General features: G+C 44.5%; 1 protein-coding gene across 2 annotated transcripts; it reads right to left on the bottom strand.

Annotated features, from left to right (window-relative positions):
• Positions 1–1,503: 1,503 nt before the first annotated feature.
• LOC118942075 (uncharacterized protein DDB_G0290685-like) lies at positions 1,504–25,007 on the bottom strand. Of its 2 annotated transcripts, none has more exons than XR_005038026.1 (3): positions 24,493–25,007; positions 4,275–4,405; positions 1,504–2,005 (listed from the first exon to the last, which is right to left on the bottom strand). XR_005038026.1 is itself a non-coding variant. In XM_036956384.1 (3 exons), exons 1-3 carry the CDS (start codon positions 5,838–5,840, stop codon positions 1,633–1,635), a joined length of 654 nt encoding a protein of 217 aa, XP_036812279.1. In that variant the 5' UTR covers positions 5,841–6,799; the 3' UTR covers positions 1,504–1,632. The 2 variants fall into 2 exon arrangements, 1 of the variants encoding a protein (XP_036812279.1); XM_036956384.1 differs by lacking the exon at positions 24,493–25,007 and adding an exon at positions 5,691–6,799.
• Positions 25,008–25,574: the final 567 nt, after the last annotated feature.

Here is a 25,574-nt window from a genome sequence, read left to right as displayed (position 1 = left end):
AGGAAGAGTAGCTGCTGCCTCGACAGGAACTAATGGGGATCCATAATAAACCCTCAGGAAGAGTAGCTGCTGCCTCGACAGGAACTAATGGGGATCCATAATAAACCCCAGGAAGAGTAGCTGCTGCCTCGACAGGAACTATTGGGGATCCATAATAAACCCCAGTAAGAGTAGCTGCTGCCTTGGCAGGAACTAATGGGGATCCATAATAAACCCCAGGAAGAGTAGCTGCTGCCTCGACAGGAACTAATGGGGGATCCATAATAACCCCCAGGAAGAGTAGCTGCTGCCTTGGCAGGAACTAATGGGGATCCATAATAAACCCCAGGAAGAGTAGCTGCTGCCTTGGCAGGAACTAATGGGGATCCATAATTAACTCCAGGAAGAGTAGCTGCTGCCTTGGCAGGAACTAATGGGGATCCATAATAAACCCCAGGAAGAGTAGCTGCTGCCTTGGCAGGAACTAATGGGGATCCATAATAAACCCCAGGAAGAGTAGCTGCTGCCTCGACAGGAACTAATGGGGATCCATAATAAACCCCAGGAAGAGTAGCTGCTGCCTTGGCAGGAACTAATGGGAATCCATAATAAACCCCAGGAAGAGTAGCTGCTGCCTCGACAGGAACTAATGGGGATCCATAATAAACCCCAGGAAGAGTAGCTGCTGCCTCGACAGGAACTAATGGGGATCCATAATAAACCCTCAGGAAGAGTAGCTGCTGCCTCGACAGGAACTAATGGGGATCCATAATAAACCCCAGGAAGAGTAGCTGCTGCCTCGACAGGAACTATTGGGGATCCATAATAAACCCCAGTAAGAGTAGCTGCTGCCTTGGCAGGAACTAATGGGGATCCATAATAAACCCCAGGAAGAGTAGCTGCTGCCTTGACAGGAACTAACAGGGATCTATAATAAATACAAAGACAGTAAATGTATAAAATGTAACACTGCGTTTTTGCAACAATGACCAGAAGTCAGGGTGGTCTGTGTTCAGTTTCCCAACTCAATGCAGAGCGTTAGGACATATTTCTGCTAAGCAGTAGATCTGATTCTACACCTTCTGCCAGTGTCATGAACTCTAGACTGTCAATGTGTAATATTACTACCTTGTTAATTACTGACTTATGTTCTACACAGTGGTGGAAAAAAGGTACCCCGTTGTCATACTTGAGTAAAAGTTAAGATACCTTACTAGAAAATGATTCAAGTGAAAGTCACCCAGTGAAATTCTACTTGAGGAAAAGTCTAAAAGTATTTGGTTTTAAATATACTAATGTATCAAAAGTAAATGTAAAAGTATAAATAATTTCAAATTCCTTATATTAAGCAAACCAGACGGCACTATTTTCCTGTTTGTTTATTTATTTACGGATAGCCAGGGTCACACTCCAACACTCAGACATCATTTACAGACAAAGCATTTGTGTTTAGTGAGTCCTCCAGATAAGATGCAGTAGGGATGACCAGGGATGTTCTCTTGATAATTTTGTGAATTTGACAATTGTCCTGTCCTGCTAAGCATTCCATTCCGAGTACTTTAGGGTGTCAGGGAAAATGTATGGAGTAAAAAGTACATACATTATCTTGACGAAAACCCCTCCCTTTCCTCTCACACCCATACCACCTTTACCTCAGCTAAACCTCACACTATATACCACATCCTGGTTGTGTGTTCCATCCTGGTTGTGTGTTCCATCCTGGTTGTGTGTTCCATCCTGGTTGTGTGTTCCATCCTGGTTGTGTGTTCCATCCTGGTTGTGTGTTCCATCCTGGTTGCGTGTTCCATCCTGGTTGTGTGTTCCATCCTGGTTGCGTGTTCCATCCTGGTTGCGTGTTCCATCCTGGTTGTGTGTTCCATCCTGGTTGTGTGTTCCATCCTGGTTGTGTGTTCCATCCTGGTTGCGTGTTCCATCCTGGTTGCGTGTTCCATCCTGGTTGTGTGTTCCATCCTGGTTGTGTGTTCCATCCTGGTTGTGTGTTCCATCCTGGTTGTGTGTCCAACCACTGGGAAGGAAGAGAGACTGTGTTAGTCTAGTCTGTGATGGATGGACCAGGCCAACCACACATCACACTCATAGTAAGTACATTATTCCTCAATAAAGTAGGTCTCAGCTAAGTCCGTGCCGGTCATAAAAGACAAGTGTGAGTGTTTACTTCCCTTATTACTTGATTTTCTTTCATTTCATTGGTTACTGGATGATGGCCAGCGTTTCTGCAGTTAAGAACCAACATCCCAGCAGAATTACCTGGTTGTATTGACGGTATTATCAACCAGTTTTGCCTGCTTGGATGATTAGGACCTGTCAATGGTTGGGGTCTGAGTGAAGCACTGTCTTCAGTGCTAGTTTCCCACACAGAGACAACACCTCCAGCCCAACCTTCAGTGCTAGTTTCCCACACAGAGACAACACCTCCAGCCCAACCTTCAGTGCTAGTTTCCCACACAGAGACACCTCCAGCCCAACCTTCAGTGCTAGTTTCCCACACAGAGACAACACCTCCAGCCCAACCTTCAGTGCTAGCTTTCCACACAGAGACAACACCTCCAGCCCAACCTTCAGTGCTAGTTTCCCACACAGAGACACCTCCAGCCCAACCTTCAGTGCTAGTTTCCCACACAGAGACAACACCTCCAGCCCAACCTTCAGTGCTAGTTTCCCACACAGAGACACCTCCAGCCCAACCTTCAGTGCTAGTTTCCCACACAGAGACAACACCTCCAGCCCAACCTTCAGTGCTAGTTTCCCACACAGAGACAACATCTCCAGCCCAACCTTCAGTGCTAGTTTCCCACACAGAGACACCTCCAGCCAAACCTTCAGTGCTAGTTTCCCACACAGAGACACCTCCAGCCCAACCTTCAGCGCTAGTTTCCCACACAGAGACACCTCCAGCCCAACCTTCAGTGCTAGTTTCCCACACAGAGACACCTCCAGCCCAACCTTCAGTGCTAGTTTCCCACACTAAGGCACCTCCAGCCCAACCTTCAGTGCTAGTTTCCCACACAGAGACAACACCTTCAGCCCAACCTTCAGTGCTAGTTTCCCACACAGAGACAACACCTTCAGCCCAACCTTCAGTGCTAGTTTCCCACACAGAGACACCTCCAGCCCAACCTTCAGTGCTAGTTTCCCACACAGAGACAACACCTCCAGCCCAGCCTTCAGTGCGAGTTTCCCACACAGAGACACCTCCAGCCCAACCTTCAGTGCTAGTTTCCCACACAGAGAAAACAGCTCCAGCCCAACCTTCAGCGCTAGTTTCCCACCCCGAGACGACACTCTGGGAAGGAAGAGAGACTGTGTCAATCCAGTCGTTGATGGATGGACCAGGCCAGGCAGTGGTGGATCTGAGACCCTCCCTGCCCTGCCCTGCCCTCCCTGCCCTGCCCTTCCCTCCATCCTCTTCCTCCTTCCCTCCTCCCCTGCCCTTCCCTCCATCCTCTTCCTCCTTCACTCCCTCACCCTCCCCCCTTCCCTCCCTCACCTTTCCTGCTTCTCAGCTGTTAGCACTGGGCCAGAGTGAGTAATACCGCTCATCAGTTCTGTCTAACCACTATTTGCTGTCCTCCATCCCCCCTCCAGTTCCCTCTAGCTCTCTCCAGCCAGGAATGTTTGTCTAGGTCCGTTCTGACACAGAGGTGTGAGAAATATGGGTCCTGTCATGCCTCTGTACATATAGGTCCATCTCAGCACCTCCGCATAACCTCACTTTTTCATCGTTATAGCTCTTCAACGTCTCAATTCAATTCAAAAGGGGCTTTATTGGCATTTGGAAACATATGTTTACATTGCCAAAAGTAGGTGAAGAAAACACTCTCTCTGTGTCTCTCTCTCTCTCTCTCTGTCTCTGTCTCTCTCTCTCTCTCTCTCTTCCCTCCTTCTCGATCTTCTGTCAATAGAACTCTACTGTCGTAGTAATCTCTACTGAATATTTACAAAAAATTATTTTGGATTTTATTCTTGGCACAGAATTCATCCTTATGGCTATTTTCAGAAAAAAATGTATTTCCACAATGTTTTTTTTGTGGGTTTTTTTTTTGTCTCAAGCGTTCCAAATGTTACATTTGTGTGTGTGTGTGTGTGTGTGTGTGTGTGTGTGTGTGAGGGGTCAGGGCAGGGAATGACACCCTCCCTACTCCAGGTGTGTTTGCCTCCCAGCGTTAAGTGGGATTACTGCCCCTGTGTGTGTGTGTGTGTGTGTGTGTGTGTGTGTGTGTGTGTGTGTGTGTGTGTGTGTGTGTGTGTGTGTGTGTGTGTGGTTTGACACGTACCGTGGGAAACATTTGCTCAGTATTGTCCTGTTCCTGCTGCTGTGAGAGGAGGCAGGCTGGAGAGCTCTCCCCAAGGCCTCTTTCTTAAAGTCTCCAGGTACATGCCCTCTCTTTGTCTCTGGAAGGACAATCTGTGAGCGAAAAACAACAAAAAAAGCACCCTGAGATAGGCCATACAGTCACAGTCAGTTAGCTCAGATTTCAACACATCCTCCCCAGAATGAAATGGAGCAAGCTAGTTACTCAATTTGATTCTGCAGGCGATTTGATTTGATTCAAACTCGCTAGAGCACACAAGATTTGGTTCTGGCTTCCAAGATTAGTAGGATCAGAAATAACCCCCCCCCCCCCCCCTCCCCCCTGTTTCCTTCCTGTGCTGCCCAGTCGACAGGCCTCTCGGTCGGGTAGCACACCACCTTGCTGACACCCCCCGTTCCTTCCTGTGCTGCCCAGTCGACAGGCCTCTTGGTCAGGTAACACCACCATCCTGACCCCTCCTAATCCTCTCTGGCGGCAGCTCTATGCGATGTGTGTGTGTGACCTGCATGGTAGGTGTTGTGTTGTTAATATATTCCTAATGATGTGCTACTTCTGAAGGGTACCCCCCGCTGGGGCGACTCTGCTCACACCCGATAACACTGAACACCCAGGTGAAGACACACTTTGTCTGGTGGATGATAACTGGTACAACAGAGGAACAGGGTGGGGTTTACTCACAGCACAGTGTAGCAGGTAACAGGTCTATACAAACCCCAGAGGGAGAGAGGAGATGGGGGGGGGGGGGGGGGGGGGGGGGGGGGGGGGGGGGCACACAGAGAGAGAAAGTGGGTGGGAGGGTAGAGCAAGAAAAAAGGATATGGAGACTTGGAGATGTGATGGGACACTGGTACACTAACCTCGAAACCCAGAACCAAGTCTAATATGTGGGCAAGCCAGGTACTCTAGTAGAAAAGAGGTTTAATGACTTGACGTCACAAGGTTATTTCCACTTTAGTCAAGACCGATCATTTACCTTAAAAACCATATCCTTAATAACCATATCCTTAATAACCATATCCTTAATAACCATATCCTTAATAACCAACCTTAATAACCAACCTTAATAACCATATCCTTAATAACCATATCCTTAATAACCATATCCTTAATAACCATATCCTTAATAACCATATCCTTAATAACCATATCCTTAATAACCATATCCTTAATAACCAACCTTAATAACTTAATAACCATATCCTTATTAACCATATCCTTAATAACCAACCTTAATAACCATATCCTTAATAACCAACCTTAATAACCATATCCTTAATAACCATATCCTTGCATTGACTAAGATTCTCTCTGCTGAGAAGGAGACCAACCCAAGTCTGCTCTTATACAAAGTTTTCCATTTAGTGAGATAAAAAATACCTTCGTATGCTCCTCCGTACTGACACATCTAATACTCCGTACGGATAATACACAGACAGCTGTGAAATTCAACACGCTGAAGAGATCATCAATAGAGACCCATAAAAAAAACAGGGGAAGAGTAAATATAATGACTAATAAATCATACATCTTAATGACCCATACATATAAATAACCAAACAGATGGAGAGAGTGGATTGGCTCATACTAAAAGTAAACGTGCAAGGCACTGCGTCGGGTTTTCCCGGAGTTTTTCTTCGGCTCTGATTGCTTTATTTCTGGGAGACGAGGAGCGGGGAGGGAGGGGCTATTTCTCGGGGATGTGGGGAATGCTGTCCTGGCAGGGGCGAAGAGGGCCGTACGTAGGTGTGTGTGTCAGTGGCTGGAACCGGTTCAGGGAACAAAACCGAAAATTTGAAATTAACTACATTTTTTTCAAGGAACAGAAAGGGAACCTGGAACAAAAGTGATCCATGCTGTTGCGGAACAGAACCGTTATTTTTAAATGCATGGAAACCGGTTAATAATGTTATTTCACCTTCCAGATATTTTTCTCTAGCCCCACAACAAAACATAACAAAACGCCTATGCAAAGCCCTCACTTCGTCACTCACTTCGTCACACACAAACGTATTCCAGTGTCTGCCTGCTGCAAGCTGGAAATCTTTGTCCTTTCATGTTTAGGCTACATGCCCCTCTCCCTCAGAAGCATAGGCTACTGTACAAAAGCTTGTTAGCAAGCTAGCTTAAAGGACATTCAAAGTTCCTCCATAGAAGCCGCTACTCCTGGGTATAATTCTGTGGACCTAATTCCTATAAAGTCACCTCCTCAACCCTCTCTCACTCTCTCTTGCCTGCTCTATCCGCATTGATTGGTGATGTAAAAAAAAAAAACAGTTGATGTCGCTACTTCTAAAAGTCTAAAAGCCGTTGGGGGGGGGGGTCTACTAAGCTAACATATGGAATTTTTTTCAGATGGATCATTTAGTGATTTGATTTAAAATGTAAGACCCGTTTAGATATCCAGTACCAGTGAAAAGTTTTTGAAACACCGACTCATTCAAGTGTTTTACTTTATTTTTTTTACTATTTTCTACATTGTAGAATAAAAGTGAAGACATCAGAACTATGAAATAACACATGGAATTATGACCAAAAAAAGTGTTAAACAAAACAAAATATATTTGAGATTTGAGATTCTTCAAAGTAGCCACCCTTTGCCTTGATGACAGTTTCAAACACTCTTAGCATTCTCTTAACCAGCTTCATGAGGTCATGAGGTCACCTGGAATGCATTTAAAAGTTCATTTGTGGAATTTCTTTCCATATTATGGATCATTTAGCTATTTGAACGACAGATTTATACCCTGTCAGCTCGGGGATTCGATCTAGCAACCTTTCGGTTACTACCCTGCCACCCAAATGTCCCGTTCAGTTGTGCTGAAATCTAGGTAAGGTGACAGATATTTCTAACACTGATCTGAAATAAAAAGGCATAAAGTCACATACATTTCTAATGACTAAATGACTCTAAATAAGACGATGGGGTAGTTAACACTTCCACAAAATCTGAAAACGTATAGGTGGGTTCTCCTGGTTGAAAACTGACTGGAAAAAGATGACTGTCATGTTTAATCTAGCATTGGCTCATCTAAAGGCCTTATCTTTATGTTTTAAACACTGACGTTTAGGTTATATAAACGTGTCACATGTGTCATGGTTTTACAGTGACTTAGGCCCTCATTGACATCAGGACAGACAGTGGTCCACACGGCTCTGTCACACATCAGGACAGATCCAAACAGAAGTTACAGAGTCCTTTACACTAACACAGTGAGAGTGACTAAAGGACCAATCCTTAATTTGAAAATGTTTTTTTATTTTTTATAATCATCAAACAAGATCTGTTTTTAACTGAGAAATAATATATTTGGGATTTTCTCTATTGCACCTTCATATGAATTTAGATAAAAATGTAAACTTTTGTGGCGACCAAACCAAATTAACATAGAAATGTGAATTATAGATAGGTCATTCTCATTGAAAGCAAGTCTAAGAAGCAGTAGGTATGTTCTACATGCTCTATTTCTATGATTCCCATTCTTAAGTTTAGTTTTTTGCATGTTTTACTTCCTGTTTTGTACACCAGTTTCAAACAACTGAAAATACAATATCTTTGGTTATTTAAAAAATAATCATTTTTAGATGGTTTTAGATGGTACAATGATTCCCTACACCAGAGGTATTTAACCCTGACCTTATGAAGTCCGGATATGGCTGGTTTTCTGTTTTACCTGATAATTAATTGCACCCACCTGGTGTCCCAGGTCTAAATAAGTCCCTGATTAGAGGAGAATCACACACCTGGTGTCCCAAGTCTAAATCAGTCCCTGATTAGAGGGGAATCACCCACCTGGAGTCCCAGGTCTAAATCAGTCCCTGATTAGAGGGGGAATCGCCCACGTGGTGTCCCAGGTCTAAATCAGTCCCTGATTAGAGGTGTCCCAGGTCTAAACCAGTCCCTGATTAGAGGAGAATCACCCATCTGGTGTCCCAGGTCTAAATCAGTCCCTGATTAAAGGAGAATCACCCACCTGGTGTCCCAGGTCTAAATCAGTCCCTGATTAGAGGAGAATCACCCACCTGGTGTCCCAGGTCTAAACCAGTCCCTGATTAGAGGGGAATCACCCACCTGGTGTCCCAGGTCTAAATCAGTCCCTGGTTAGAGGGGAATCACCCACCTGGTGTCCCAGGTCTAAACCAGTCCCTGATTAGAGGGGAATCACCCACCTGGTGTCCCAGGTCTAAATCAGGCCCTGATTAGAGGGGAATCACCCACCTGGTGTCCCAGGTCTAAATCAGTCCCTGATTAGAGGGGAATCACCCACCTGGTGTCCCAGGTCTAAATCAGTCCCTGATCAGAGGGGAATCACCCACCTGGTGTCCCAGGTCTAAATCAGTCCCTGATTAGAGGGGAATCACCCACCTGGTGTCCCAGGTCTAAATCAGTCCCTGATTAGAGGGGGAATCACCCACCTGGTGTCCCAGGTCTAAATCAGTCCCTGATTAGAGGAGAATCACCCACCTGGTGTCCCAGGTCTAAATCAGTCCCTGATTAGAGGAGAATCACCCACCTGGTGTCCCAGGTCTAAACCAGTCCCTGATTAGAGGAGAATCACCCACCTGGTGTCCCAGGTCTAAATCAGTCCCTGATTAGAGGAGAATCACCCACCTGGTGTCCCAGGTCTAAACCAGTCCCTGATTAGAGGAGAATCACCCACCTGGTGTCCCAGGTCTAAATCAGTCCCTGATTAGAGGGGGAATCACCCACCTGGTGTCCCAGGTCTAAATCAGTCCCTGATTAGAGGAGAATCACCCACCTGGTGTCCCAGGTCTAAATCAGTCCCTGATTAGAGGAGAATCACCCACCTGGTGTCCCAGGTCTAAACCAGTCCCTGATTAGAGGAGAATCACCCACCTGGTGTCCCAGGTCTAAATCAGTCCCTGATTAGAGGAGAATCACCCACCTGGTGTCCCAGGTCTAAATCAGTCCCTGATTAGAGGGGGAATCACCCACCTGGTGTCCCAGGTCTAAATCAGTCCCTGATCAGAGGGGAATCACCCACCTGGTGTCCCAGGTCTAAATCAGTCCCTGATTAGAGGAGAATCACCCACCTGGTGTCCCAGGTCTAAATCAGTCCCTGATTAGAGGGGAATCGCCCACCTGGTGTCCCAGGTCTAAATCAGTCCCTGATTAGAGGAGAATCACCCACCTGGTGTCCCAGGTCTAAATCAGTCCCTGATTAGAGGAGAATCACCCACCTGGTGTCCCAGGTCTAAATCAGTCCCTGATTAGAGGAGAATCACCCACCTGGTGTCCCAGGTCTAAATCTGTCCCTGATTAGAGGAGAATCACCCACCTGGTGTCCCAGGTCTAAATCAGTCCCTGATTAGAGGGGAATCACCCACCTGGTGTCCCAGGTCTAAATCAGTCCCTGATTAGAGGAGAATCACCCACCTGGTGTCCCAGGTCTAAACCAGTCCCTGATTAGAGGGGAATCACCCACCTGGTGTCCCAGGTCTAAATCAGTCCCTGATTAGAGGGGAATCACCCACCTGGTGTCCCAGGTCTATGCAGAGGAACTGACGACCAGGTCCAGAGTTGAGTTCTATTGCTTGTTTTGTCACATAAACTGACATTAGGTGAACTATTAAACATTTTGCCACCAGGAAATGGTTCTGCATTTTGCACCTCTCACAGTAAAATTATTTCTATCTCATAGTTTAATTCCAGTCTATCTCCAAATTGAAACACAGCATAGGAGAGGATATAAAATAAAAAAATGAATCTGGCAACAACTTTTTTTTGTTCCAGAGGAAGGAATAAAAGCACAGAACAGTTTTATAAGTGATGATCTGTGTAGTGAACTCTGTTCAACTAGCAGCCCATAAACCTGTAGAGAGGAGAGGAGTTTTTCCCTTCTACAAAACACCTCAGCTGTGTCCCAAACGACAGTATATATATTCCCTATGTAGTGCACTACTTTTGATCAGAGTCCTATGAGCCCTGGTGAGAAGTAGTGCACTACATAGGGAATAGGGTGCCATTTGGGATGTATTCTCCAACGTCGGCTGAGAGGAGAGAGGCCAGCAGTGACACCAGAGGTCCAATGGATGCATCTCCTTTGTCCAGAACATAATTAACACGTTTTACACTGAGTGATGGTTGTAGGAGTCAGAGTTGTGTGTGTGTGCGTGTGTGTGTGTGTGTGTGTGTGTGTGTGTGTGTGTGTGTGTGTGTGTGTGTGTGTGTGTGTGTGTGTGTGTGTGTGTGTGTGTGTGTGTCTGTGTGTGTGTGTGTGTGTGTGTGTGTGTGTGTGTGTGTGTGTGTGTGTGTGTGTGTGGGTGGTGGGTGGGTGGGTGGTTGGGTGCGTGTGTGTATGTTTATGTACATGTTCGGGGGAGCCAGATCGTATTTGCCCATCTCACATCTCACTACGTGACCAATCGGTTTCCACCTCCTCCATGAGGACTAGACAGACAGACAGACAGACAGACAGACAGACAGACAGACAGACAGAAAAGACTGACAGACAGGCAGACAGACAGACAGACAGACAGACAGGAACGGACAGACAGACAGACAGGGACGGACAGACAGACCGACAGACAGACAGACAGACAGACAGATAGACAGACAGACAGACAGACTGACAGACAGACAGACAGGAACGGACAGACAGACAGACAGACAGACAGGGACAGACAGACAGACAGACAGACAGACAGACAGACAGACAGACAAACAGACAGACAGACAGACAGACAGGAACGGAGAGACAGACAGACAGGGACGGACAGACAGACAGACAGACAGACAGACAGGTAGTAGCTGGTTTTAGGAAGAGACCTCAGGTATGTGTTGTCATTGGAGAGAGTAGAGAGTATTTCTGAGGAAACAGGAGACAGACAGACGGGCGGGCGGAGGGAGGGAGGGAGGGAGGGAGGGAGGGAGGGAGGGAGGGAGGGGACAGGAACTTAAAGGAGGTGTCTTCTTTGAGAGTGCTGTGAACCAGAGCACACAGAACAAATGAGTAGTAAACACAGAGCCACAGGAAGCCATTTAACTACAGCCAGGACCCATTAGGACCCCACAGGGTGTCCCTGTCTCTGCCTGCTTTGGTCCTGCAATCCCTCTACCCTCCCCCAGCCACATATTGGTCAGCCCGTCCCAATTCGTTCCCCACCCTTCCAACTTGGGCCTAACCCTTCGATGTTTACAGATCGGAAGGTTCCGGATAGCTATAGTCTCGTGTCACCTATACTTCTAAGTCTTGTTCATCACTCGGCTATTTACAGACAAACGTGAAGAGGCCTGGAAGTAGAGTCTGGATAGGTAATTAGCAAAGTAGTGGTACACAGGAGATTCAGAATCAATAGGACAGTTAGCCTTGAACAGACACTGCCAAGAGGAAACAGAATCAATAGGACAGTTAGCCTTGAACAGACACTGCCAAAAGGAAACGGAATCACTAGGACAGTCAGCCTTGAACAGACACTGCCAAGAGGAAACAGAATCACTAGGACAGTCAGCCTTGAACAGACACTGCCAAGAGGAAACAGAATCAATAGGACAGTTAGCCTTGAACAGACTCTGCCAAGAGGAAACAGAATCAATCAGCCTTGAACAGACTCTGCCAAGAGGAAACAGAATCAATAGGACAGTTAGCCTTGAACAGACACTGCCAAGAGGAAACAGAATCACTAGGACAGTCAGCCTTGAACAGGTTGTCGAGTCATAATGTCTGCGTTCAGATGGACCTTCAAACAGAACTGTTAACGAGATCTGAAAAACCCACAATCAATCAATGGGTAATACGATTCTACTCTTACGTAAAGGATTCATTTTGAGGGCAATCTCTGTAGAAATGGTTCAAGACCCTCGTAAAATCATTAAGGTAAAATGGAAGGATGTATTGCAAAAGGAAATGATAAAATGATAGTGAACAGCGAAACATGTGTTAGTCTGTGGACATCTGAGGGTTGGAACTGAGATTAGAGAGACTGGTTTATTGGCCGGTTCACTTGGAATCTAGAATGATTAAAGAAAGAAAGAAACGTTACAAACTCAGCAAAATATGAAAACGTCCTCTCACTGTCAACTGCGTTTATTTTCAGCAAACTTAACATGTGTAAATATTTATATGAACATAACAAGATTCAACAACTGAGACATAAACTGAACAAGTTCCACAGACATGTGACTAACAGAAATTGAATAATGTGTCCCTGAACAAAGGGGGGGTCAAAATCCAAAGTAACAGTCGGTATCTGGTGTGGCCACCAGCTGCATTAAGTACTGCAGTGCATCTCCTCATGGACTGCACCAGATTTGCCAGTTCTTGCTGTGAGATGTTACCCCACTCTTCCACCAAGGCAAGTTCCTGAACATTTCTGGGGGAATGGCCCTAGACCTCACCCTCCGATCCAACAGGTCCCAGACGTGCTCAATGGGATTGAGATCCGAGCTCTTCGCTGGCCATGGCAGAACACTGACAGTCCTGTCTTGCAGGAAATCACGCACAGAACGAGCAGTATGGCTGGTGGCATTGTCATGCTGGAGGGTCAAGTCAGGATGAACCTGCAGGAAGGGTACCACATGAGGGAGGAGGATGTCTTCACTGTAACGCACAGCGTTGAGATTGCCTGCAATTACAACAAGTTCAGTCCAATGATGCTGTGACATACCGCCCCAGACCATGACTCCTTCAAGATTGTTGGTAAAGCATTCCAGGTGAAGCTGGTTGAGAGAATGACAAGTGTGCAAAGCTGTCATCAAGGCAAAGATTAAAGAATCTCAAATATAAAATATATTTTTGGATTTGTTTAACACTTTTTTGGTTACTACAAGATTCCATATGTGTTATTTCATAGTTTTGATGTCTTCACTACTTTTCTACAATGTAGAAAATAGTGCAAATAAAGAAAAGCCTTTAATGAGTAGGTGTGTCCAAACTTTTGACTGGTACTGTATAAACATTAAAGGAATTTGAAATTATGCAAGTAACGTTATTAGAGAGACTCCAATTCTATTGGCTAATTTCATATTATTATTATTCGTGAACACTGTTGGGTTAGGATTAAGGGTGAGGGGGTCGGGAGGGAGGGAATTGGGACCGATTTATACACTGTAGGGTTAGGACAAAGGGAGATGGGGCTAGGGAGCAAATTGGGACTGACTAATTTGTCTGTCTGCCGGTTTTTGACCAGAATCTCTACAGTGGGGCTAAGGAAACAACGGGACAGTTTCATTCTCAGCAGTTTATACTAAAGGGTTCCTTCTGGTCAAGCCCATAAAGGGTTCCTACTGGTCAAGCCCATAAAGGGTTCCTACTGGTCAAGCCCATAAAGGTGGTCCTACTGGTCAAGCCCATAAAGGGTCCCTACTGGTCAAGCCCATAAAGGGTTCCTACTGGTCAAGCCCATGAAGGTGTTCCTACTGGTCAAGCCCATAAAGGGTTCCTACTGGTCAAGCCCATAAAGGTGTTCCTACTGGTCAAGCCCATAAAGGGTTCCTACTGGTCAAGCCCATAAAGGGTTCTTACTGGTCAAGCCCATAAAGGGTTCCTACTGGTCAAGCCCATAAAGGGTTCCTACTGGTCAAGCCCATAAAGGGTTCCTACTGGTCAAGCCCATAAAGGTGTTCCTACTGGTCAAGCCCATAAAGGGTTCCTACTGGTCAAGCCCATAAAGGGTTCCTACTGGTCAAGCCCATAAAGGGTTCCTACTGGTCAAGCCCATAAAGGTGTTCCTACTGGTCAAGCCCATAAAGGGTCCCTACTGGTCCAGCCCATAAAGGGTTCCTACTGGTCAAGCCCATAAAGGGTTCCTACTGGTCAAGCCCATAAAGGGTTCCTACTGGTCAAGCCCATAAAGGGTTCCTACTGGTCAAGCCCATAAAGGTGTTCCTACTGGTCAAGCCCATAAAGGGTTCTTACTGGTCAAGCCCATAAAGGGTTCCTACTGGTCAAGCCCATAAAGGGTTCCTACTGGTCAAACCCATAAAGGGTTCCTACTGGTCAAGCCCATAAAGGGTTCCTTCTGGTCAAGCCCATGAAGGTGTTCCTACTGGTCAAGCCCATAAAGGGTTCCTACTGGTCAAGCCCATAAAGGGTTCCTACAGGTCAAGCCCATAAAGGTGTTCCTACTGGTCAAGCCCATAAAGGGTTCCTACTGGTCAAGCCCATAAAGGTGTTCCCACTGGTCAAGCCCATAAAGGGTTCCTACTGGTCAAGCCCATAAAGGGTTCCTACTGGTCAAGCCCATAAAGGTGTTCCTACTGGTCAAGCCCATAAAGGGTTCCTACTGGTCAAGCCCATAAAGGTGTTCCTACTGGTCAAGCCCATAAAGGTGTTCCTACTGGTCAAGCCCATAAAGGTGTTCCTACTGGTCAAGCCCATAAAGATGTTCCTACTGGTCAAGCCCATAAAGGGTTCCTACTGGTCAAGCCCATAAAGGGTTCCTACTGGTCAAGCCCATAAAGGGTTCCTACTGGTCAAGCCCATAAAGGTGTTCCTACTGGTCAAGCCCATAAAGGTGTTCCTACTGGTCAAGCCCATAAAGGGTTCCTACTGGTCAAGCCCATAAAGGTGTTCCTACTGGTCAAGCCCATAAAGGGTTCCTACTGGTCAAGCCCATAAAGGGTTCCTACTGGTCAAGCCCATAAAGGGTTCCTACTGGTCAAGCCCATAAAGGGCTCCTATTGGTCAAGCCCATAAAGGGTTCCTATTGGTCAAGCCCATAAAGGTGTTTCTAGTGATGTATACCAGTCTCTTTGTTTTGCCTCCAACTGCAAGTACTTAGAGAAGACAATCCCTTCCCCCTGAAGAAGTTCAGGGTTTTATAGTAGGGGAAGATAAGACAGGATTTGTCAAACTCCCCCTTTCTGCAACAGACAGTCTCTTTCGCAGGGACTAAAACCTCATGTATTGCTTTACTCACACCCACCCACCCACCCACCCACCCAGCCAGACAGACAGACAGACAGCCAGACAGCCAGACAGCCAGACAGCCAGACAGCCAGACAGCCAGACAGACAGACAGCCAGACAGACAGACAGCAGCAGCCAGACAGACAGCCAGACAGACAGACAGACAGACAGACAGTCAAAAGTCAATCACGTCTTCAACCCTGGTTTGGTTTCTAATCATAATTAGAATCTTTATTCTAATTTGATATATCATGTGCTTCCCCTTTGGGGAAAGGGTTCTACATGGAACCCAAAATAGGGGTCTATCTGTAACGAAAAGGGTTCTTCAAAGGGTTCTCCTCTGGACAGCTGAAGAACATGTTTAGGTTAAAGATAGCACCTATTTTTCTAAGAGTGTAAGTTGTTATTTAATTGCAGGTCTAATTATGTAAATGATATGCGTATCTCTTTGGGAGAGGTACTGTAGAAGCCTGGTGGGGAGGCGTGTGTGTGGTGGCAGGGTTGATTGAGGCGTCGATTCTCAGGGACAGGGTTGTGTATTTGGGCTCAGACGATTCGGTGTGGTAGGAGGAGACGTTTGGGGAATGTTGAGTGGCAGGAAGGGGGCGGGGGGTCATTGTATTGACATATAGGTAGGTCTCTCCTCTAGGACAATCAACCAAGGCCCACTCTTTTCACTAGGACAATGAACCAGGTCCCTCTCTCTCTCCACTAGGACAATGAACCAAGGCCCTCTCTCTCTTCACTAGAGCAATGAACCAAGGCCCTCTCTCTCTCCACTAGGACAATGACCCAAGGCCCTCTCTCTCTCCACTAGGACAATGAACCAAGGCCCTCTCTCTTTCCACTAGGACAATGAACCAAGGCCCTCTCTCTCTTCACTAGGACAATGACCCAAGGCCCTCTCTCTCTCCACTAGGACAATGACCCAAGGCCCTCTCTCTCTCCACTAGGACAATGAACCAAGGCCCTCTCTCTCTTCACTAGAACAATGAACCAAGGCCCTCTCTCTCTCCACTAGGACAATGAACCAAGGCCCTCTCTCTCTTCACTAGAACAATGAACCAAGGCCCTCTCTCTCTCCACTAGGACAATGAACCAAGGCCCTCTCTCTCTCCACTAGGACAATGAACCAAGGCCCTCTCTCTCTCCACTAGGACAATGAACCAAGGCCCTCTCTCCACTAGGACAATGAACCAAGGCCCTCTCTCTCTTCACTAGAATAATGAACCAAATCAAATCAAATCAAATCAAATGTATTTATATAGCCTTTCGTACATCAGCTGATATCTCAAAGTGCTGTACAGAAACCCAGCCTAAAACCCCAAACAGCAAGCAATACAGGTGTAGAAGCACGGTGGCTAGGAAAAACTCCCTAGAAAGGCCAAAACCTAGGAAGAAACCTAGAGAGGAACCAGGCTATGTGGGGTGGCCAGTCCTCTTCTGGCTGTGCCGGGTGGAGATTATAACAGAACATGGCCAAGATGTTCAAATGTTCATAAATGACCAGCATGGTCGAATAATAATAAGGCAGAACAGTTGAAACTGGAGCAGCAGCACGGCCAGGTGGACTGGGGACAGCAAGGAGTCATCATGTCAGGTAGTCCTGGGGCATGGTCCTAGGGCTCAGGTCCTCCGAGAGAGAGAAAGAAAGAGAGAAGGAGAGAATTAGAGAACGCACACTTAGATTCACACAGGACACCGAATAGGACAGGAGAAGTACTCCAGATATAACAAACTGACCCTAGCCCCCCGACACATAAACTACTGCAGCATAAATACTGGAGGCTGAGACAGGAGGGGTCAGGAGACACTGTGGCCCCATCCGAGGACACCCCCGGACAGGGCCAAACAGGAAGGATATAACCCCACCCACTTTGCCAAAGCACAGCCCCCACAACACTAGAGGGATATCTTCAACCACCAACTTACCATCCTGAGACAAGGCTGAGTATAGCCCACAAAGATCTCCGCCATGGCACAACCCAAGGGGGGGCACCAACCCCGACAGGATGACCACAGGCCCTCTCTCTCTTCACTAGGACAATGAACCAAGGCCCCCTCTCTCTCTCTCCACTAGGACATTGAACCAAGGCCCTCGCTCTCTCCACTAGGACAATGAACCAAGGCCCTCTCTCTTTCCACTAGGACAATGAACCAAGGCCCTCTCTCTCTCCACTAGGACAATGACCCAAGGCCCTCTCTCTCTCCACTAGGACAATGAACCAAGGCCCTCTCTCTCTTCACTAGAACAATGAACCAAGGCCCTCTCTCTCTTCACTAGAACAATGAACCAAGGCCCTCTCTCTCTCCACTAGGACAATGAACCAAGGCCCTCTCTCTCTTCACTAGAACAATGAACCAAGGCCCTCTCTCTCTCCACTAGGACAATGAACCAAGGCCCTCTCTCTCTCCACTAGGACAATGAACCAAGGCCCTCTCTCTCTCCACTAGGACAATGAACCAAGGCCCTCTCTCCACTAGGACAATGAACCAAGGCCCTCTCTCTCTTCACTAGAATAATGAACCAAATCAAATCAAATCAAATCAAATGTATTTATATAGCCTTTCGTACATCAGCTGATATCTCAAAGTGCTGTACAGAAACCCAGCCTAAAACCCCAAACAGCAAGCAATGCAGGTGTAGAAGCACGGTGGCTAGGAAAAACTCCCTAGAAAGGCCAAAACCTAGGAAGAAACCTAGAGAGGAACCAGGCTATGTGGGGTGGCCAGTCCTCTTCTGGCTGTGCCGGGTGGAGATTATAACAGAACATGGCCAAGATGTTCAAATGTTCATAAATGACCAGCATGGTCGAATAATAATAAGGCAGAACAGTTGAAACTGGAGCAGCAGCACGGCCAGGTGGACTGGGGACAGCAAGGAGTCATCATGTCAGGTAGTCCTGGGGCATGGTCCTAGGGCTCAGGTCCTCCGAGAGAGAGAAAGAAAGAGAGAAGGAGAGAATTAGAGAACGCACACTTAGATTCACACAGGACACCGAATAGGACAGGAGAAGTACTCCAGATATAACAAACTGACCCTAGCCCCCCGACACATAAACTACTGCAGCATAAATACTGGAGGCTGAGACAGGAGGGGTCAGGAGACACTGTGGCCCCATCCGAGGACACCCCCGGACAGGGCCAAACAGGAAGGATATAACCCCACCCACTTTGCCAAAGCACAGCCCCCACAACACTAGAGGGATATCTTCAACCACCAACTTACCATCCTGAGACAAGGCTGAGTATAGCCCACAAAGATCTCCGCCATGGCACAACCCAAGGGGGGGCACCAACCCCGACAGGATGACCACAGGCCCTCTCTCTCTTCACTAGGACAATGAACCAAGGCCCCCTCTCTCTCTCTCCACTAGGACATTGAACCAAGGCCCTCGCTCTCTCTCCACTAGGACAATGAACCAAGGCCCTCTCTCTCTTCACCAGGACAATGAACCAAGGCCCTCTCTCTCTCCACTAGGACAATGAACCAAGGCCCTCTCTCTCTTCACTAGGACAATGACCCAAGGCCCTCTCTCTCTCCACTAGGACAATGAACCAAGGCCCTCTCTCTCTCCACTAGGACAATGAACCAAGGCCCTCTCTCTCTCCACTAGGACAATGAACCAAGGCCCTCTCTCTCTCTCCACTAGGACAATGAATCAAGGCCCTCTCTCTCTCCACTAGGATAATGAACCAAGGCCCTCTCTCTCTCCACTAGGACAATGAACCAAGGCCTGTATCGAGGAGAACACCCCAAAGTCAGGTGAAAACTAAACAATCTTTACGACCGTAGATCATCATCCAACCAGTCTGGTTCCTACAAAAACAGATCTGTGGGCTTTCCATCTCTGTTACTAGAGAGATTCCTTCCTGTAGGTTTACATCGGGGCTTTCCATCTCTGTTGCTGGAGAGATTCACTCCTGTAGGTTTACATCAGGGCTGTCCATCTCTGTTACTGGAGAGATTCCTTCCTGTAGGTTTACTACATCAGGGCTTTCCATCTCTGTTGCTGGAGAGATTCCTTCCTGTAGGTTTACATCAGGGCTTTCCATCTCTGTTGCTGGAGAGATTCCTTCCTGTAGATTTACATCAGGGCTTTCCACAGGCCCTCTCTCTCTTCACTAGGACAATGAACCAAGGCCCCCTCTCTCTCTCTCCACTAGGACATTGAACCAAGGCCCTCGCTCTCTCTCCACTAGGACAATGAACCAAGGCCCTCTCTCTCTTCACCAGGACAATGAACCAAGGCCCTCTCTCTCTCCACTAGGACAATGAACCAAGGCCCTCTCTCTCTTCACTAGGACAATGACCCAAGGCCCTCTCTCTCTCCACTAGGACAATGAACCAAGGCCCTCTCTCTCTCCACTAGGACAATGAACCAAGGCCCTCTCTCTCTCCACTAGGACAATGAACCAAGGCCCTCTCTCTCTCTCCACTAGGACAATGAATCAAGGCCCTCTCTCTCTCTCCACTAGGATAATGAACCAAGGCCCTCTCTCTCTCCACTAGGACAATGAACCAAGGCCTGTATCGAGGAGAACACCCCAAAGTCAGGTGAAAACTAAACAATCTTTACGACCGTAGATCATCATCCAACCAGTCTGGTTCCTACAAAAACAGATCTGTGGGCTTTCCATCTCTGTTACTAGAGAGATTCCTTCCTGTAGGTTTACATCGGGGCTTTCCATCTCTGTTGCTGGAGAGATTCACTCCTGTAGGTTTACATCAGGACTGTCCATCTCTGTTACTGGAGAGATTCCTTCCTGTAGGTTTACTACATCAGGGCTTTCCATCTCTGTTGCTGGAGAGATTCCTTCCTGTAGGTTTACATCAGGGCTTTCCATCTCTGTTGCTGGAGAGATTCCTTCCTGTAGATTTACATCAGGGCTTTCCATCTCTGTTCCTGGAGAGCTACCCTCCTGTAGGGATTTTGCTCCAACCCCAGTTGTAACTAACCTGGTTCATCTTATCAACCAGCTAATTATTTGACTCAGGTTCACTGGGTTAGGATTGGAGTGAAACCCTACAGGAGGGTCTCTCTCCAGGAACAGGGTTGGAGTTAAAACCTACAGGAGGGTATCTCTCCAGGAACAGGGTTGGAGTTAAAACCTACAGGACGGTATCTCTCCAGGAACAGGGTTGGAGTTAAAACCTACAGGAGGGTATCTCTCCAGGAACAGGGTTGAAGTTAAAACCGACAGGAGGGTAGCTCTCCAGGAAAATGGTGGAAAGCCCTGGTAGACTATTTAGTAGCCTGACACTTCCCCCTGCTGGTGACTGGCTGGTATTACATGAGTTATCTTACCTACGTCTCAGTGTGTCATACTGAATGAAAGTATCAAAGGCAAGATAACAGCTTTACCATGTTACAACAGCTTTACCATGTTACATTTTCACACTCTTACTTTGTAAGTATGTACGGTTGTTTTATTGGTGTTTCATAGGGTGTGTTATCAGCTACCTCAGCACTCTCTCTCTCTCTCTCTGTGTGTGTTTATCTCTGACCAGGGCAGAGGGAACGATGGTACAGGACATCTCTGAGACGGCACATTTCTTCTGTACGCGTCTAGATGTCGCTGATATACAAGACAAAAAATATCATAATCAACACATGCAGTACTAGTGTGTAGTATTTGAATAGAGGAAATTAAACTGTGTGTGAGAAGAGAGAGAGAGAGAGAGGCATAAAGACAACCTTATGGGTTTTCCCTTTAACATTAACATATTGATTGTTACATCATCTATCGTGTTGTTGTCATAGAAACACATGTGTTTAAATGTAAACACGTTACCATTAACATATTGATTGTTACATCATCTATCGTGTTGTTGTCATAGAAACACATGTGTTTAAATGTAAACACATTCCCTTTAACATTAACATATTGATTGTTACATCATCTATCGTGTTGTTGTCATAGAAACACATGTGTTTAAATGTAAACACATTCCCTTTAACATTAACATATTGATTGTTACATCATCGATCGTGTTGTTGTCATAGAAACACATGTGTTTAAATGTAAACACATTCCCTTTAACATTAACATATTGATTGTTACATCATCTATCGTGTTGTTGTCATAGAAACACATGTGTTTAAATGTAAACACATTCCCTTTAACATTAACATATTGATTGTTACATCATCTATCGTGTTGTTGTCATAGAAACACATGTGTTTAAATGTAAACACATTCCCTTTAACATTAACATATTGATTGTTACATCATCGATCGTGTTGTTACCATAGAAACACATGTGTTTAAATGTAAACACATTCCCATTAACATATTGATTGTTACATCGTCGATCGTGTTGGTATCATAGAAACACATGTGTTTAAATGTAAACACGTTACCTTTAACATTAACATATTGATTGTTACATCATCTATCGTGTTGTTGTCATAGAAACACATGTGTTTAAATGTAAACACGTTACCTTTAACATTAACATATTGATTGTTACATCGTCGATCGTGTTGGTATCATAGAAACACATGTGTTTAAATGTAAACACGTTACCTTTAACATTAACATATTGATTGTTACATCATCGATCGTGTTGGTATCATAGAAACACGTGTTTAAATGTAAACACGTTACCTTTAACATTAACATATTGATTGTTACATCATCTATCGTGTTGTTGTCATAGAAACACATGTGTTTAAATGTAAACACGTTACCTTTAATATTAACATATTGATTGTTACATCATCGATCGTGTTGTTGTCATAGAAACACATGTGTTTAAATGTAAACACGTTACCTTTAACATTAACATATTGATTGTTACATCATCGATCGTGTTGTTGTCATAGAAACACATGTGTTTAAATGTAAACACGTTCCCTTTAACATTAACATATTGATTGTTACATCATCTATCGTGTTGTTGTCATAGAAACACATGTGTTTAAATGTAAACACGTTACCTTTAACATTAACATATTGATTGTTACATCATCGATCGTGTTGGTATCATAGAAACACATGTGTTTAAATGTAAACACATTCCCTTTAACATTAACATATTGATTGTTACATCATCGATCGTGTTGTTGTCATAGAAACACATGTGTTTAAATGTAAACACGTTACCTTTAACATTAACATATTGATTGTTACATCATCTATCGTGTTGTTGTCATAGAAACACGTGTTTAAATGTAAACACGTTACCTTTAACATTAACATATTGATTGTTACATCATCGATCGTGTTGGTATCATAGAAACACATGTGTTTAAATGTAAACACATTCCCTTTAACATTAACATATTGATTGTTACATCATCGATCGTGTTGGTATCATAGAAACACATGTGTATAAATGTAAACACATTCCCTTTAATATTAACATATTGATTGTTACATCATCGATCGTGTTGTTGTCATAGAAACACATGTGTTTAAATGTAAACACGTTCCCTTTAACATTAACATATTGATTGTTACATCATCGATCGTGTTGGTATCATAGAAACACATGTGTTTAAATGTAAACACGTTACCTTTAACATTAACATATTGATTGTTACATCATCTATCGTGTTGTTGTCATAGAAACACATGTGTTTAAATGTAAACACGTTACCTTTAACATTAACATATTGATTGTTACATCATCTATCGTGTTGTTGTCATAGAAACACATGTGTTTAAATGTAAACACGTTACCTTTAACATTAACATATTGATTGTTACATCATCGATCGTGTTGGTATCATAGAAACACATGTGTTTAAATGTAAACACGTTACCTTTAACATTAACATATTGATTGTTACATCATCTATCGTGTTGTTGTCATAGAAACACATGTGTTTAAATGTAAACACGTTACCTTTAACATTAACATATTGATTGTTACATCATCGATCGTGTTGGTATCATAGAAACACATGTGTTTAAATGTAAACACGTTACCTTTAACATTAACATATTGATTGTTACATCATCGATCGTGTTGGTATCATAGAAACACATGTGTTTAAATGTAAACACGTTACCTTTAACATTAACATATTGATTGTTACATCATCTATCGTGTTGTTGTCATAGAAACACATGTGTTTAAATGTAAACACGTTACCTTTAACATTAACATATTGATTGTTACATCATCTATCGTGTTGTTGTCATAGAAACACGTGTTTAAATGTAAACACATTCCCTTTAACATTAACATATTGATTGTTACATCATCTATCGTGTTGTTGTCATAGAAACACATGTGTTTAAATGTAAACACGTTACCTTTAACATTAACATATTGATTGTTACATCATCTATTGTGTTGTTGTCATAGAAACACGTGTTTAAATGTAAACACATTCCCTTTAACATTAACATATTGATTGTTACATCATCGATCGTGTTGTTGTCATAGAAACACATGTGTTTAAATGTAAACACGTTCCCTTTAACATTAACATATTGATTGTTACATCATCTATCGTGTTGTTGTCATAGAAACACATGTGTTTAAATGTAAACACGTTACCTTTAACATTAACATATTGATTGTTACATCATCGATCGTGTTGGTATCATAGAAACACATGTGTTTAAATGTAAACACATTCCCTTTAACATTAACATATTGATTGTTACATCATCGATCGTGTTGTTGTCATAGAAACACATGTGTTTAAATGTAAACACGTTCCCTTTAACATTAACATATTGATTGTTACATCATCGATCGTGTTGTTGTCATAGAAACACATGTGTTTAAATGTAAACACGTTACCTTTAACATTAACATATTGATTGTTACATCATCGATCGTGTTGGTATCATAGAAACACATGTGTTTAAATGTAAACACGTTACCTTTAACATTAACATATTGATTGTTACATCATCTATCGTGTTGTTGTCATAGAAACACATGTGTTTAAATGTAAACACGTTACCTTTAACATTAACATATTGATTGTTACATCATCTATCGTGTTGTTGTCATAGAAACACGTGTTTAAATGTAAACACATTCCCTTTAACATTAACATATTGATTGTTACATCATCTATCGTGTTGTTGTCATAGAAACACATGTGTTTAAATGTAAACACGTTACCTTTAACATTAACATATTGATTGTTACATCATCTATCGTGTTGTTGTCATAGAAACACGTGTTTAAATGTAAACACATTCCCTTTAACATTAACATATTGATTGTTACATCATCGATCGTGTTGTTGTCATAGCAACACATTTATTTATTGATGTATCTGCTTGTTTGGCATATCGGTGGTATAACACAGAGGCTGTAGTTCTTGGGGCACCACCAACCTGATCAGGCAGGGCCTGGTGACTGATGCTTTCTGGGTCACTACCAGAACTCACAGGCCCAGTCCCAGTCTCTCTGCTCTGGGTCTAACTCAGCTTCTTCCTCCAATGCTGCTGCTGAGGCCTGTCTGCATTCTCTGCCTGTCAAAGAGTCAAAGCACACAGAGGTTGGCTGGAACAAGGGGGACTGGGGACTGTCTGTCTCAAGTCAAAAACACACAGAGGTTGGCTGGAAACAAGGGGGACTGGGGACTGTCTGTCTCAAGTCAAAACACACAGAGGTTGGCTGGAAACAAGGGGGACGGGGGACTGTCTGTCTCAAGTCAAAACACACAGAGGTTGGCTGGAAACAAGGGGGACGGGGGACTGTCTGTCTCAAGTCAAAACACACAGAGGTTGGCTGGAAACAAGGGGGACTGGGTACTGTCTGTCTCAAGTCAAAACACACAGAGGTTGGCTGGAAACAAGGGGGACTGGGGACTGTCTGTCTCAAGTCAAAACACACAGAGGTTGGCTGGAAACAAGGGGGACGGGGGACTGTGTCTCAAGTCAAAACACACAGAGGTTGGCTGGAAACAAGGGGGACTGGGGACTGTCTGTCTCAAGTCAAAACACACAGAGGTTGGCTGGAAACAAGGGGGACTGGGGAGTGTCTGTTTAAAAAAAAAATTCTGGACATATTTTCTGCCTATCAACTAGTCAAAACACAGGCATACGGCATGTCAGCATACAGACATTCACAGAGACGGACATAAAGCACGTCATAAACATTCCATACATACGGTTGGATGGAAACGAGTGGGCTGTCTGTCCCAAACGCCTGGTTTATTTAGGGCATCAGTATGGACACAAAGACAATGGACATATTTAGTAATCAAATCAAATCAAATGTTATTTGTCACATGGGCCTTAACCAACAGTGCTTTTAAGAAGTTATGAAAAAAAAGTGGTAAGTAAAAAACAAACAGGTAAAAAATTGGAAGAAAAGTAACAAATAATTAAACAGGAGCAGTAAAATAACATTAGTGAGACTATATACAGGGGGTACCGGTACAGAGTCAATGTGGAGGCTATATACAGGGGGT

The sequence above is a fragment of the Oncorhynchus mykiss genome, chromosome 20 (genome assembly GCF_013265735.2).
Source record: "Oncorhynchus mykiss isolate Arlee chromosome 20, USDA_OmykA_1.1, whole genome shotgun sequence".
In the NCBI taxonomy this organism is placed as follows: Eukaryota; Metazoa; Chordata; class Actinopteri; order Salmoniformes; family Salmonidae; genus Oncorhynchus; species Oncorhynchus mykiss.
This window is presented reverse-complemented; position numbering and strand designations above follow the sequence as displayed.